Source organism: Anopheles cruzii, chromosome X, assembly GCF_943734635.1.
Source record: "Anopheles cruzii chromosome X, idAnoCruzAS_RS32_06, whole genome shotgun sequence".
Lineage (NCBI taxonomy): Eukaryota > Metazoa > Arthropoda > Insecta > Diptera > Culicidae > Anopheles > Anopheles cruzii.
Window position 1 is genome coordinate 8,298,231 of NC_069143.1, and position 16,522 is coordinate 8,314,752.

The 16,522-nt window shown below is 54.6% G+C and overlaps 2 protein-coding genes across 2 annotated transcripts; one reads left to right on the forward strand and one right to left on the reverse strand.

The window, feature by feature from the left end:
* Positions 1-1,579: 1,579 nt before the first annotated feature.
* Positions 1,580-3,207, forward strand: LOC128268727 (probable mannose-6-phosphate isomerase). Its single transcript, XM_053005925.1, has 2 exons — positions 1,580-1,944; positions 2,017-3,207. The coding sequence occupies exons 1-2, from the start codon at positions 1,633-1,635 to the stop codon at positions 2,935-2,937; spliced, it is 1,233 nt and encodes a 410-aa protein (XP_052861885.1). The 5' UTR covers positions 1,580-1,632; the 3' UTR covers positions 2,938-3,207.
* Positions 3,044-15,070, reverse strand: LOC128278974 (chorion peroxidase). The gene is made up of 7 exons (XM_053017699.1): positions 15,062-15,070; positions 6,225-6,448; positions 5,983-6,162; positions 4,419-5,912; positions 4,073-4,351; positions 3,897-3,993; positions 3,044-3,810 (listed from the first exon to the last, which is right to left on the reverse strand). The coding sequence occupies exons 1-7, from the start codon at positions 15,068-15,070 to the stop codon at positions 3,766-3,768; spliced, it is 2,328 nt and encodes a 775-aa protein (XP_052873659.1). The 3' UTR covers positions 3,044-3,765.
* Between the last annotated feature and the right edge of the window lie 1,452 nt (positions 15,071-16,522).

Below are 16,522 nucleotides of genomic sequence, written 5' to 3' on the forward strand. Positions count from 1 at the left end.
ATTTAAGATACTTCCGATGGTCCGATTTTCGTCAAATATGTATGGTTTTGTTGGAAAATTTGTTGTCTTTTCAAAGGTTAGCTTGTAATGCCTCTCTTGTAAAAGGGTTAGTCGTTATTGACGAAAAATTGGAGTAATCCATTTTCACAACCCTTTTTTGATCTCAGTTTTTCATCACTCAGGAAATTTTTTAATGCGCGAAAAAGGTGTCAATCGCTCGGTGCAAGGTCCGGACCATACGGTGGATGCAATAAAACTTCCCAACCAAGCTCCCGGAGTTTCTGGTGAGCCACTAAAGACGTGCGTCACATTTCGTTGTCCTGTTGGAACACAAAACCCCTTTCGTAGGCCGATTCTGGTCGTTTCTGGTCAATTGCTAGCTTCGAACGGTACAGTAATTGACAATAGAGATCTGAATTTTATGTTTGACCACACGAAAGCAACTCACAATAAACGGTTCCTCTCAAGTCCCACCATAAACCCAGTAGAACCTTACTGGCCGTAAGTTCTGGTTTGACCACCCTGTAAGCTGCTTCACCACGCTTAGACCACGATCATTTTCACACAGTATTGTCGTATGTATCCCATTTAACATCCCCAGTACCCATCCGTTTACGAAATGTGTCAATTTCATTCCGTTTGGCCAAAATTGCGCAAATGGAAATTCGCGCCATCATGTTTTTAGGTGTAAGTATGGTGGCGCCCAAACATTGAGCTTCTTTGTGGATCCAGCTTTGCGCAAATAGCTTAAAACTGTCTGATTGTTAATCTTTAGGTCCTGGCCGATGCTCTGACTACTAACAAGCCGACCAACTTTGATTATTTCTGTGATTTTGTCAACATTTTCGATGACGTGTCTGCCTGGGTGAAATGCATCTTTAACATCAAAAATAACTGAAACGGGTCAACGAAACCAAAATTTATCACAACTAGCTGTTAGAGTATTGGCACCATAAACAATATGCAAAATTTCAGCCACCTAGCTTAAATTTTCGCCTCTTTCAAAGAAAAATTGTAAAATGTACCGTATTTTCTCTATGGTTACTTCCATTGTTAACACCCTGTAACTCACAAACGAATAGAACAAACAATAAACAGTGAAAGCATTTTTTTAAGTGGATAGTATCAGCTTTAAAACGAGCCTAAATTTGAAACTGTACGATCGATACTTCACAAGATATCGATCACTAAAGTCATCAACTGAGAAAATAATGGATTTCTTTTTCCCCAACCTAATATAAACACCGTTTAGAGCGAAATGTCAAACGTGTTTACATTCGTGGTTTTGGTGTGGATTGCTGAATATTTTTTCTGTTTCTTTTAGATTTTGTTGCTGTACCAGCAAATAGGAAATTACATTATCCGCTGTTTGTAAACAAACCGTTTGCAAACAGTATTTACGCTCGGCTTGCTTTTATCGTCTCCGCGGACGTAGAAACTTTTTGACATTACAAATTAATTTTACGCTCGCTTTAATGCTTCGTATGGCCCTAGTTTAACGAATCCAACGCAGCATCGACGACGACTTGTCTGACGGGGATCCGACTGTCACAGGTTGGGTTGTTTTTGGCACACACTCTCTCTCGGGCAACCGGTAACCTTGCGGAGACTGTTTTTCGGGGGGCACCGGGAATGGAACTAACGGGCAGCGTACAGTGCTACGAGTGGGGCAAACTGGGTGAGCACTCGTTTGTGGCCAAGCTGGCGAAAGCGAACGACGCGAAGCTGGACGTGAAACCGGATCGTTCGTATGCCGAGCTATGGATGGGCGACCACGTCAATGGACCGGCCACGCTGAAGGGCGACGGTAGGACACTCGCCGCGGCAGTGCAATCGGATCCGGCCGGCACCATCGGTACCGGGGCCGCGGGCACCAGTTTGCCCTTTCTGCTGAAGGTGCTCAGCATCCGGAAAGCGCTCAGTGTCCAGGTGCACCCGAGCAAGGTATGTGTGACTGGCGGAATTGACTTCCCCCACCCCCACTAACTTACTGTCACTCACTCCCACCGGCCGAAGATCGAGGCCGAAAAGCTACACGCACAGTTTCCCGACGTTTACAAGGACGCAAACCACAAGCCGGAGCTGGCGATTGCACTGACTGACTTCGACGCGCTGTGCGGCTTTCGGGCGTATGGTGAAATTTTGCAGCTCCTGGAGCGGTGGGAGCCACTCCGCTCGCTGATCGGTGCGCCGGCGATGGAGCGGCTTCGTGCCGACCCCAACCGGGAGGCGGTCCGGGTCGTCTATGAACGGCTGATGCGCAGCGAACCGGATGCCATTCGGCGGTGTATCGAGAGCATGGCCGAGTCCTTCCGACACGATGCTGAATCGTCGGACCTGCACCGATTGTTCCTGCGCCTGTACGACGACTTTGGCTGTGACGTTGGCGTGCTGTCGATTTTCTTTCTCAATGTCCTGCACCTGAAACCGGGCGAAGCGATCTACTTGTCCGCGAATGTACCGCACGCGTACCTGGAGGGCGACTGCGTGGAGTGTATGGCCTGCTCCGACAACGTGGTGCGTGCCGGCCTGACGCCAAAGTTCAAGGACGTCGAGACGCTGCTGCGGCTCGTGTCGTACGAGGGTGGCCCACCCGAAACCATGCTGTACCGCGCCCGGGTGCTGGACGAGCACCGTCTACCGTACACGCGCACGTTCGTGCCACCGGTGCCGGACTTTGCCGTGTCGGAGATTAAGCTGCCGGCCGGTGCACGACAGTACACGCTAGACAACCCACCGACCGGCTCCATTCTACTCGTGACCAGTGGCCGAGGAACGCTACGCGGCCCGGAAGGAACCGAGCTGGCCCTCCGGTTCGGCACCGTTCTGTTTTTGCCCTGCCGGGCCGGCCGAACCATAGCGCTGGAAGTGGAAGATGGCGGCGATGAACCGTTCCTGGCGTTCCAGGCAATGGCGAACGGATTTTTGGAAGCCTAGCTTCAATGGGAGGTCAACAGGACTCAGTAGCTCAATACCCAATAACCCATTTGATCGAACAATTTATTATTTACATAAATATTACACAAAAAAAGAAACGGAAAGTAGAGGCCGCTGGAAATTGTAACCAGAAAACGTAAACCGAAACAACAAAAAAACTAGGACATAGGTATAACATCGTGCGTACATCATTTTCGATGAATCTTCTTATATTAAAATGAAAAACAAAAAACCATCCAGCTGAACCATACTTCGGGTGATCAGGATCGTTTGGGATCGCGTGACGTGGCTCACCGAAAAAACACGACTTCTTGGCGTTCCGTAGCGCGTCCCCTATGCCACCTAGTGCGCGGCGCGCCTGGCGCGTGCGTGCGTGTTAAATGCGTTTCGGGAGCCTGTTCGATGGTTCGATGGTTCCGAAGGTGTCCTTTTAGTCGCACACACTACGAGTACGATTGCGATGGTGTATAGTACAGTGGAACAGGAGGACGGGCAGAGAGTCGTAAGATGTGAGATGGGATGGCATTTGCTAGGTGGAGTGACAAGGGGTGGCGGGTTTCATCTTAAATGGGCTTAACTCTTAAAAACTGCAAGCTTAAATCGTAGCGGAAGCTGAACCGGAGCAGCGACTTGATTCGTTTCGTTGCTGCGCCTCCGGGTTTCACTTTCGCTCTTGACTATTGGATGGATGGGCGATACGCGTAAGTATGAGGGCGATGAAGAGGTGATGGTGATACATGCAGTGAATCTCAAGGGTACACATTAGGTTTTGCGGATTTGCTGGCGGTTTCGTTTTAGTGTTACTTCATCGGCACCGCTGCTCGTCGCTTATTTCTTAAATCCAATCGTTTCCGGTATGTCGTTCAAGAATTGCTGCAGAAGAAGCGGAGCAGACAACAGAGAGAGGGTTGGTTAGTTGGTGAGGTGCAGCGCCCGGTGGATGAGGCAGCCCTACTTACATACTGATGCGGCGAGTGGGTCTCGTGACCGTAGTCGGCCCATTTGGACAGATCGATCGACGGAAGAATTCCGCTCTTACATGGCACACGTGGGTTGCTGGAGCGGGGGGGAAACAGAACCAAAAAAACCATGTAGCCCGGTGGATAAAGGCGTGCAGCGTTACAGTGTTACGTACATTTCGTGATCGGGCAACACCATCGGGTAGATCTGGGCCGTATCGATGAGGTCCGTGTTGTCGCAGATCAGCCGGGACAGCTTGGCCTTGCGGATTTCCTGGAGCTGCTCGGGCGTAAACGAGGACGGCTGGTTGGGCAGCTCGTACCAGAAGCGGTCACCCCGCCGCACGTAGCTGAACTGCGTGGCGATGATGCACGCGAAGGTCGGCCCCAGCATCGAGCCCGGCAGCGACCGTTCCGACACACCGCCCGACCACAGATCGACGTCGGCAGGGTACCTGCGAACCAAAGACAAGGGGGTAAACCAGGGGCTAGTAGGTGCGCTAGGAGCTAGGAGCTACTCACTCGAAGATGCTCTCGTAGCGTCGCACGGTCTCGTTGGGCATCGAGCCAAACAGCTCCTCGAAGTTGTCGGATGTGGGCAGACCACAGAACTTGCGGAACTCCATGTAGCCGGGGACACCGAACTCTCGGCCGCGCTGCATGTTGAACGAGACCAGATCCATGCCGAAGCGGGAGCCCTCCTTCTTGAACAGGTGGTTGGTGACCTCCTGCGTGATCGAGTCATCCATCGCCTGGGCGACCTGGTTCATCAGACCCATCAGGTACTCGTCGTATACACCGGCCCGGTACAGGTCGTACGGGCGACGGATCAGATCGGACAGCCGCTTGGACGCGATGAACTTGTGTGCCTTCGACCAGCGCTCGACCGCGGTCGGTAGCAGCGAGTGGCCGAAGCGGAACGCGGCCGATGCGAACGAGTCGATAATCGCCGGATTAACCGTCTCGTCGTACCCATCCCAGTAGCCCTCCTTCAGCGTCAGCAGCCCGAACTTCTCCATCACCTCCTTGCCGAGCAGGATCGGCAGGAACTCGTTGTACGTGATGTGCTGGATGATGGCGATGTTGATGCGACGCGCCTCCTGGAACAGCGTCTCGTCGTCCCAGTGAGGGTTCAGCTTGCCGAGCTCGGTCGCGATGCGGTTGTGCTCGCGGGCGAGCAGCGTGTGCATGCAGGTCAGCACCAGCTGCTCGTTGACGCGGATCTCGCCCGCCTCGAAGCAGAACATGCTCTTGTTGGGGCGCGTGCAGCCCTCGTCCGGCACGTCCAGCTTGAGCGGCAGCAGGTCCTTCAGCCCGTACTCCGCGAACACCGGGTTCATGCGCAGCAGCCCGTTGTACCCGGTGCGCAGTTTGCGCGTAAACTTCTCGTTCACCCCGTAGATCGTGTTGCCGTCGATGACGGACGTGAGCGTGTTGAACTGCTGGCGCGACCCCAGCCGGCAGCCGGGCCGCGGCGACGGGAAGCCGCGCACGAAGTCGATACACTTGACGCCGAACAGCCGGTAAAAGTAGTCGTCGTCCGGCACGCGGATCTCGTTGCAGTACGGGTGCTTCAGATGCGGCGGCCGCTTGCAGCACTCCTCCGGATCGTTCCGGTTGATCGGATCGAGCGGCGTGGCGGTCAGCGTGAAGTCGTGGTCCATAAACTGGCCCCACGCGATCACGAACACGGTGCCGGCGTGATCGTGGTACCCCTCGTCCGGGTGGATCGTACGGGACACGACCCGCGACAGCGGCAACTCGTGCCCGGCCACCGAGATGCGCGGTGCGTTAATGCCGTCCGCGTACAGTGGACCGATCAGCCGCTGGAACGGTGTCATCGCGGCACCCCACGTCGGGTGCTTCAGGTTGTTGCACAGCCCGTCCACCCGCCGGTACTTGCCCGGCCGGCACTCAACCCCGGACAGGAACGCGGGACACACCTCCCGTACGAGCGTCTTCGAGGTGTCGATCGATGGTAGACCCTTCTCGATCTCTTCGTACGATAGTCCATAGCTACATGGGACAGGGGGGGTTCAGAGATGTCAGATGTCAACTATCAACACAACCGCGGAGGTCCACTTACGTCCGTGCCAGTTGGATCGAGATGTCCAGCAGCAGCTCGCCGACGGTTGCGATGTCTTCCGTCTTCCAGTCACCTTTCGGCTGCGACACGCGGATCCGCTTCCGGGCGTCCACGTACGCCTGGTTGATGGCATCGTACGTGATGCAGGTGGTCGCTTCGGCGTTATGCCCCGGTTGCGCGCTGTAGACGAACGAATCCCCATGAAGCATCCCCCAGAAAGGGTGTCCCGAACTGTCACTTACATTGCGCCGCGGAACAGGTTCAGGTTGTAGTCGAAGGCGGACGACTTGCCCGGCCCGTGTACGTACAGTGCACAGTCGGTCGCGTGCTGGTCGAAGGCCAGGAACTGCCCTTCGCCACCGATCACTGCCACCGCGGACAGTGCCAGCGCCACCGCTAGTATCCTGCGGACAAAACATACACACACAATAAATTCCTTGGAGTGATTCCCGCCCCAGGGTGACCTCTACGATTCGAGGAAGAAATCCCCAAAAAACAGTGACCAAATCGCGACGGCGCTGGAGATGGAGTTAGCCTCGCTCAAGTGGAGCAGTCAGGTCCACTCGAGGGAGGAGCAAAAAAAGTGGCTCTCGACCCGCCGACCACAATCTCTGCGCCAGGTGTCGCCGTGCGACCTACCACAAGGAATCACTTTCACTTTCACAGCGCAGCGCGGATACCCGTTTAGCGTTCCGTGCCGTTCTCTCTCAGCGATCGACGTCCTTTGTGCCATTCCCTTCCCGTGGTACGCTCCAGCGCATACCACAACGTTTCCAGCGAAGATTCGCGCAGATCGATCCACGTTCATGGCATATGTACGCCAAGTCTACCAAGCTCCCTGTAGCGTTTCTGCACGGTAGTGCGTACGGTCGTCATTAGCGTCATTACACAATGCCACGTGTTCTTTGCAACACTCCGGCGGGGAGCATTCATCTAAAACGTTCCACTCACTCTGCGGCATAGCGGGTTCCCCCTACCCTGTTTCAGATTGGTAGCGCTCTCTCTCTCTCTCGCGTGTTGCAGAAAAGGGTCGGGCATTAGGGCACGAAAGTAAGCCATCGCGTACAACGGTGGCGCGACACAACATTAGCATCCTGTGCCGCACTCCGCGGGCCGCTAATAGATCTTCTTTAAGAGTGCAAGCGCGCGCGCGTGCGCACCCGAGACACACGTCTTCGTCGAACGGGGGGTTTAACCTGAATAGCCAAGCGCCTGGTTGCATCAGCCCCGGGTGGGCCAATTGACCGCTTTTCTTGAGTTGAGGTGCACGGCAGGTGCGCCTGCGATGACAATATGTGCGCCAACCCGTGCGCTAGATTCGCGATCGGATGGCGATCGATAACAGGCCCCCCCGGCCCGGCCCGGCCAGCCAATCAATGGATGGAGTGCAATGAGACCAGGTGTTACCGCAAATCTATCGTCATACGGGTGTTATGCGACCCCTGTCTGAGCCTGCGAAAGCCACAAAACTTCACCGCACCGCACAGCAGCTCCACGACAGCGACTTCTGTGTCTGTTCAGAGTTGTGGCTACGTAGAGACTCTAGGCTGGACCATGGTGTGTCTACGGATGTTCGGATGAGGCAAAACGCGTCTACAACACGTTCGGCGCCACCACTTTCTATCCAGAAGTGAAAACAGCGGGCCCCGCGAAACGGGAAACCCGTGCGAGAAAATACCGGACGAAGACCCACCGGCAGGAGCGCAGGACGTGAGGATGCGAAGTTCAACGCCCAAACGCCGAACCGGCAGGCAGAGAGCTTACGATGAACGAAGGAGAAACTGTCACTCGCCCTCGGTATCGACTTTCCATCGACATTCAAGCCACAGCAGCGCCCTCCGGCTTCCGGAGAGACGTACGCGGTAACGCGCGCGCAATCGTCGCAACCCCCGGCGCGGCAGCAGCAGGAAAAACCAGAAAGCCAACTCTGACACCCCGCGAACAGCGGAAAGTTCGCGTAGGTCGGGCCCGTTCTGTTGAACGAGTGTCACTTTTTCAGGACGCTAGTGCCCCAGGTTCCCACAAGAACTTTCGCGTACTTTCGCCATCGATAAGCCAGCCAGAGCAACCCTTTTGATATCGCAGAGGAAGTGTCCGAAGTACCACCTCTAGCAGCAGCAGCAGCAGCAGCAGCAGCAGCATCGTTACATCATCTGGTCCGGTTTCGACCAGACTGGACTAGACTGGACACTACTGGACGTTCCAAATACGGCCGTCATCGAAGTGGAGGCCAAGCTCACCAAAATAGCTCACCACCGTTTGCCGGTGCCGATGGCACTAGGCAACCCACCTCCTCGACGAAGGTGCGCTTCTAGCGTAAAAGGGCAACACCGTTGACCATGACCATTCGCCACCGCACCGCACCGTGGAGTAGCGAGAAAAGAAAGCGGTGGCCGTGCCCGCTTGGGATTCGCTTTCTTTCGGCGGGGCGGTGCCCCCGCCATGCCCGCACAACCGACTACGACTGCGTTAGTAACAGGTGCACACAGGTTCTCGTCAGTAGCAAAGTACTGCAGCACCAGCAGCGGAGTTGGAAAAGGGGGTTTTCTGGGCCATCCGGGAATTTTGGCTTTCAGCTTTGACCCCTCCACTGCTGATACTCCACTAGAGTGGCGAGATCGTGAACTACCCGGAGAAGGTCTGAGAAAGGCTTCGATTGGCGCATCGATCTAAGTCCAGCCTGGAGGATACCAGCGCATATACTAATGGCTTTTACGTATATCTATTAGGGGAAAGCCTCACTCCCAGGAAAACAAGTGGTGAGCTCCAACTACTCCGTCCAGTGCAATTTCCGGTTGTTGCCGCGACGTTTTGTTGAACTCAATTTCATTTTCGCCCACCAGATGACGTTTAAAACCGTCAGACTTCATTCTGTCATAATTGTAAACATTTGGTAAAAACATTGGGCTTTACGCTTTACGCTTGCAGAAAATGGGGAAATCTTGGTGAGTCTTCAATTGTGACTGTACTAAATTTGGAAAGCTCCTTTCATTTAAGCTCATTTATCCTCGTTTTTAGGCTACAGAACAACGTAGCGGCCCACAGCGGCCACATTAGTTAGCTGATCGAGGTGCAGCATCGATGTACATTTGGAAGCACACGTCATCAGAACGCACAGCCGTTCGCGGAAGATCTGATTCACCCACGCATTTTCACTGCCGATTTCGGTGCTTTGACATTGATTGCGTTGATGGTCGACGGGTGACGGGTGATGAAGGAATGATCCGCAGCGCACAACATAACACACAAGAACACACAATAAGCACCTTCAGAACACCCCAATCTCAGCCTCCTGAAAGGCGAAAAATGTGAACCCATGCCGAGGACAACCCGGAGATGGACTCGAGAGCGCTCAAAGAGGCACTTGCCTGGCCATAGAACCCATTCGGCGCTGCTGTTTGCTGCATGCTGATTGAAGATCTGCGGTTCTGCGCTCGCGAAACCACCCCGCCACTCCACGCACGCGCGTGCGAACGATGTGACGCCCTACTTTCCATTGGTAGAAAGAAAAAAAAAGAAAAATCCACCCGGGACCGGGAACGCCGCCCGAAAAACGGGGTTAATGGCTGATCGGGAAGACACCGACTCTCGGGGCTCCTCCCGAAGCGTCGCGCAGGCGACAACCAGAAGTCGGTAAACACCGAAACGGGAATCCGCTACCGAGAGAGAGAGAGAGAAAACGGCCGAAAGCGGGTTGCTGAGGTGAGACGGAGGCGCGTAACAAAAGGCACCAACATTAGCATCCGACAACAACCGTTAGACAACCATCTTCAACCGGGACCGGGCGCGAGATCGCCGCCGGGGTTCGCTATCTCCTTGTGAAGTCACCGACCATGCGCCCCGGTCCTTTCTTCCCCCCCCCCCCCCCCTCGCCGTTAGTTAGCAAGCAACTTAACCCCCTATTGTTATCGCGCAGCGGTGTCTCCCGCAGAGAATGGGAAATTAGATTCGCTGCCCCATAAACACACACACACACGCACGTATGCTTTGTTGCCGGGGCAGTTCCCCGGGGAGTCCAATTACTATTTCTAATAAATTACCAAAGTGGACCGGTGGAAAGAATCCGGAGAATCCGGAGAAGAATCCGGGAAAGAAGACTGCCTACGGAGAAGCCGATGCCGATGACCCCGGACGAACCGTTGCATCACACCCTTGCCCACCGTCCTGTCTTTTCGTTGTGTTTTAATGGGGTAGTTTCGTCTAGGGTTTGGATTTTAAAAATAACGATTACTTGACGTCAAACTTTATTTTGGAAAATTGTAAACATCGATTAAAAAGTTTGACATTTACAAAAAGGGGATCATCTCGACCTTTTCACCTCGCTTCAAACCCCACACGTGTCGTGCAAGAGAAGCCAATGCACCCCCGTCAACAAGTGACTGGTGCGGATTTTGGTCTGCATCGGGATGATGATGATGCCGATGGGCCCATTTCGCTTCGAAAATGAAGAAGGGGAGCTGTCACGAAGAATGGACTACACAAAAGCGGGGCTCCACGTGGGCTCCACGTGGACTCCACGTGCGATGGAGACTCGCCAACAGTAGGGTCGCCACAGCAAGCATATCGATAAGATCGTGACGTGCCTTTCTGTGTGTGCCGGCGAACCCCCTCGGCCTCGAATGATAGTATTATATTGTGCAGACGTGAAACCAGTAGCAGTAGTAGCAGTGGCAGTAGCCTCACGGCTGAAAGAAGATGAACCGCGACCAGCGAACCGCTGAACCGAGATGAATGAATGGTTCGGTGGATGGCGGCACTCACACCGAGGGCGCCCTCGGTTATTGTCGTTGGCCGTTTCTTCGTCTCCACCACAAGCGTGTTCAACCCCGCCGGTGGCGGTGGCCTACTTGACTTGAGGGGTGGTGGTGGTGATGGTGGTGGTGATCGCGCAGCACCCGCTCTGCGCTCCGCTGACCTTTTCTTTCTGCGCTTACTGGCGGTACTGTCACTTTCATAAAACCTTCACTGCATCCTTCGTGGCTTCGACTGCTGCAGTGCCGTGCTCCAGTTTTCTGCCCCCCCTCCCCCCCCGCCATCACCCGCCCACCGTCCTCCCTCAAAATCTCTTTCGCGCCGTTTTAATGTCGTTTCCCCGAACTGCTCGGGATGCTGGACGAGTCCCGAGCCTGACCTGAGCTGGGTATTGTTTTGGAGGTCGAAGGACCCTCACCCCTCATCACCCTCCTTATGGCAAAGGTCATCCTGACGGGGGCTGGAACGCTGCTGGAACGTACCTGACCATCCTGAGGGCGGCGGTGTTGGATCCTTTTCGTGGGGCGGTTGATTGCAAACGTGACGCGAGTTCTTCACAGTTTATCAGCGCACCACGGCGCACGGCGCTGATTGTACAAGTACCACCACACACACACACACACACAAACACACACACCAGTAACAAATGCACAGACACACTGGCACACCGAACACCTAGCACGACGGCGAGCTTATCGCGCGCGCATCCGGCTCCTTCCGGCGCCGACTCCTGGCGGCCAAAACCTTGGCACTACTTCGTCCGCTTGAGGCCTTTTCAGGGATTTATCTATCCGTCTCCGGCTCGGACTCGCAATCAGGCTCCGGAATGGCTGTGAAGCGAGAAACGCTCGAGAGGAGTGAGGAGCGAACCACAAACGGAGCAGAACCAAACCAAAACCGTCGCCGCGCGCGGCTCGTGCAGAACTGAATGCGTCGCCCGAGCTGGCGCAGGAACGTAAAGGCGGCACCACACTCGCGCGGGTCGCGGATCTCTGGAGCCACACGCGCGCGCGCGCGCGCGAGGCAGGACCTTGCGCTGAGCTGAGCCGTGCCACCCTGAGGCGGTCGCGGCGGCGGCGGTGCACGGTGACGGAGTGAACTGGGTGCACCAGGGGTGAGAACGAGATGGCGCCATTCGAGCTGGCGCCGTTCTCTGGACGACGTGGACGGGTTACGTGAGAAATGGGCTCGTTCGAAGCCGAATCCACCACACAGTCACCAACGACGGCCAACGGTTCCCTTTGCCACCCGGCGCGCTCTGACTCTCCCTTTCTCTTTTGCTCACACACCCGTGGGGGTAGGGGGAGCGGGGGGTTTGTCACGCACACCAGCTGCAACAAGAAGTAGCGCTCCGACGGCACTCGCGCGGAGAGCGCGGGCTCGCCCACAGAGAGCGTATGGCGACTCTCTCGCCGACTTTTGACTTTATTTTTTTCTATTTGTTATTGGTTTCTCTTTTATCACGACACACTACTATGGTGTGTCGGTGCCGTGGGTTGACCCTTCAGGACGCTCCGGGAGAATCCACTCCGGGGCGAAGGCGAAAAAGCAGCAGCCAGCCGGGTTCGTCGCTTGCTCCGGCATAGTGCGCTCGCGCAAGTCTTTTGATTGAGGGCGCTTTTTTTGCGCCCAATTGAGAGCGGTGGCGGCGGCGACGGTGTGACATGACACGCACGACCCCACAAGCGCACCAATGAGCATAAGCACCTCACCCCACCTCCCCGCAACCTCTGCGAGACGAAATGGCGCGCGCGCGCGCATCGATCGATCGATGGAACTCCCAGCTGGGTGCACAGCTTGGCGCACACCGCCTGGCGCGTTCGAAAGTAAGTCTCTCTCTGCCCTTCCCCTTTCCCTACCCCATCCCTAGCATCCCTCCTCGCGCGGATGCGAGATGACGCGCGATTCAAATGATGTAACACAAAACCCTTTCTATGCCCCCCCCCCCGCGCTTCCGCCGTCATCTACCGTGCCGTGTCATGCGCGACCTCCCTTCGACCTCCTCACACTTCCTGACCCCTTCCTGGCGGGAGGTGTTTTGATGACGGGGCGCGATGGCGAGAGATTCGGGGGCCGCACTCACGTGAGGCCGAATGACCCACTCCTAAACGTCCCCAGTCCCTTACCAATCCTTTTCACCTCCTCCCCTCTAACCCCTTCCTTCGCTATCACAATAAAAATAATGGTAGCTCCGAATTGCATAATGCGTAGGCGACGGTAACGCATGTGTGTATCGCAGCCACCGGTGTGTGTGTGTGTGTATTTGCACGGTGGAGTCCTAGCGGCTACGGGGGGTCGTTAAGGAAGGTCACGAAGGGGCCACGGCGGGGGCACTATCGCTGATCAGCACACAGGTCAAATCAGGGGCGGGCTGGCTCCGCGGTTGGATACTGCTGGTGGTGCGGGGCGGTGTGGTGTGGACGGTGGCGGCGAAAAGCGCGTTTCGTGATCTACTTTTTTATTATTATTTTATGTTTTAAATTTTATGTTTTTGGGTTTCGAGTTTTTTTCGATTGTCCTTTGGCTGCTTTTTTTGTTACCTTGGTCTACCTTGCCTGCGAACCGTTCTCATTCCCACCCCCCCCGGCGCTCTCGACTCTCTCTCTCTCTCTCTCTCTTCGTCCTGTACATTCGCGCGGTATTTTTTGTGTGCGTTTTTCTGTTTAAATCAGACATTCGCCACCAACGGAGCCGTCGGTTTGCAAATGGGTTGCCGGGCAGGCGGGCGAGCGAAAGTGGTGTGGTGATACGGAGGACGGAGGTGTGGTCCAGAGTAAGGGGAGGGGTGTAAAGGGATGCTGGCTGGGGGTTGCTGGGTGAATGGACGCCGGATCCACGCGCGCGCGTACGAAAAGAGAGAGGCCGACCTCTGCGCGCGCGCCCGTCGACCAACCGAAAGCGGTCCAATCCAGTTACCGCCAGCGCCCGCTACCCGCTTGACCTGCACGGGGCATGGCAAGGGGAGGCGGGGTACATGCTGACCGGCGATGACCGGCGGCGGCGGCGGCAGTGGCGCGCGGGTTTTCGGTCAAACCAAAGTCATTCATGGGTCGCCGTCGTCTGGTCCAATTCACACAGCGAATTCTGGCCACCCCCGCCCCAAACACCAATGGTGTGAAGGAGGGGGTGAGGGGGTCAGGGTGGCAGGGAGATCGTTAAGAAACGAGAGACAAGCGGCGGCACGTTGCTCCATCCAGCCGAGCCTCGGGCGCTTGAGTTTGTGGGGCTCGATTTCCCTTTCTTTTGGAGTCCGGAGATCGGCGGTTTTAATCTCTGTGTGTGTGTCTGTGATCGTGATCGTCGTAATGCGGTTGTTGTTGTCGTTCGCGCTCGCGCGAATTGGATCAACCGCCGAGGGGGCTGCCCAAAAAGGATAATCGCCCGTTCCTCGTAATTGGGCCACATCACGTCATAAGGATCCGGAGCTGATTGGGGGGACCAGTTTGGGACCACTGCACTACAATGCTAGATGACAGCCAGAGGTCACAGGCGCGCGGCGTTGGGTGTTCGATCGGCTCGGGCCCGATCTAGTGCGCTCCCGATGGCGCAATTCCGTCGGCCATTTCGGTGCAGCACTAAAAACGCTTCGATCGGATGAATTAAAAGCCCTGTCTCTCTCTCCTACTCTCACACACACACACACACACTCCGTCAAACCAAATCTAATGCCAAGTGGCGCGATACTGCGCCATACTCCAACGCTATTGGCCGGTGCTCTACATACTCCCTGCGCTCGGAACGGGCCCCGTGGCCTTGCTCGTGGCTGGCTGGCTGACTGACCTTGCCGACACATGCCGATTAGGACGTACGGGGTTTTGGGGGGCTCAAGAGGTACAAGGATCGTGATCTACTACTTTTTTTCCAAGCACAAGGATCGAGGTTTTTTTTTTCATTAGGGTCCAAAAAGTAGCATTCCTGCTGAAAGTAGGACGTGAACTGCGTATTGCTACGCCACGTTCCACGACACGACAGATGGTCTTGGTGGACCAACTAAACTGAACGTCCTTTTTCGGCAGCCAAGTTACGTCCGGATGACGTCCAGAACTCGCAAATCTCCCCTGTCGGTAATGGACAGTCCAGTCCAACGGAGAACTAGAGAACGAGAATCTTTCAGTCAAACCATAGCAAACTAGACATCTGTTCCTCAGATATCCTTGCTAGTCCCTGTCTGGAGATATCCCTGCTAGGAACTGGAAATGCGGTTTTCAGTGACTGACTGGAACTGTGTCCAAATTGGGGCTACCTTCCACAATTTCCTGCAGCTCTACTCTATGCGATACGCGATATGGGTTGTCACTTTCAAAAGACTTCCTTCTGTCAGACCTACGACTGCCATGGTATAGGGTGGTCCAGGGTGGTTTTTTTCATTTGGCTATAAAAACAAAAACGGCTTAATATTTTTCGATTGTTGAACACTTATTCAAAAGGTTCATTCATTACATTTTTTTATGTAAATCAATTTTGGTCGAATGTCCACCACGGCTGGCTTGGCAGTAGCCCATTCGGTTGACCTATTTTTAAGTACATTTTCGATTGTGATCTGGTCCTATCTCGGCTATAGCAATTTAAATGTGGGTCTTGAGATGGTGGATAGTTGCTGGTTGCTGTTCGCGTAACATTTGTCTTTCACCGATCCCCAAAGATAGCAGTCCAATGGTGTCAAATCGCAGCATCTTGGAAGCCAATTCACAACACCACTTCTGCTGATTATTCGATTTCCGAAGAAACAATATCGATTGTGGCTGACGCTGTATGACACATAGCGCCGTCCTATTGAAAGCAGATGTCGTCTAAGTTTTCAGCTTCCATTTCGTCGAAGAACCAGTCTCGGTAGCGTACGCTGTCAACGGTTATGGTTCATTGGCTTCTCTTGCACCACGTGTGGGGCAAAGGACTTGGTTGTCGGGACTCTTAGCCTTAGATCTGAGGATGGCAACATCTTAGAATTTTGAGAACTGGAAGGATACAAGATGGTCAGTGGAGAGGGAGGTAGTAGTCCTGAGGGAACCGCCCCTCCAATGGAACTCCGACCTAAACGGCCACAGATCGCAGAAGCGGAGACAGACCATAGGATAGACACACTTTCAGTATTCACAATTCGCGACCAAACGAAAGTTATTCATGGCACAAGACGAGGCAACCCGACCACGGGAAGACAGAAAGATAACCAAAACGCGAGGCCAATAGGACGAAAAGATGAAGCGAAAGCGAATAAAAAGGAACAGCGGAAAAGACCAGAAAACACCCTCCGCATGGCCCGTAAGTCACAGGGCGACACCATGAAAATACTGCGTAAACTGGCCTCTAAATTCCAACCGAGCCGACGGAGTGCGTATGACGCCCACCGTTACTTTCGTTCATGAAAATTTGACTTCAACGGTCGACGTAGACGCAGGGGGTGGGGAGAATTCTGGCGAGTGAACGCATTATTTGCGCGGCCGATTGCATGAAGCTCGGAGACTCGACCTCTGGCTTGGACCGGCCCGGGTTCTGCTGCGTTACGTAACCTCTGCGACCTAGGTGTCTGTCTACAGCTGCCAGGGCAAACGTGAACTTTACCCACCGGCATCGCGGACTGCTATGGCGATATGTGGTAAAGTAGTGCCCACTCTGACGTCAAACAGTCGCTCCCTGTCGCGTGGAGTGCATTGGCTTCTCTTGCACGACGTGTGGGGGAAGGGATTAGGTGTGGAAATGAGCAGTTTCGTATAGTTTGTGTTGAAGACTCACCATTTCGAGCGTCCCATTTCGTAAATGTCAAACTTTTTGCTAAATGTTTACAATTTCC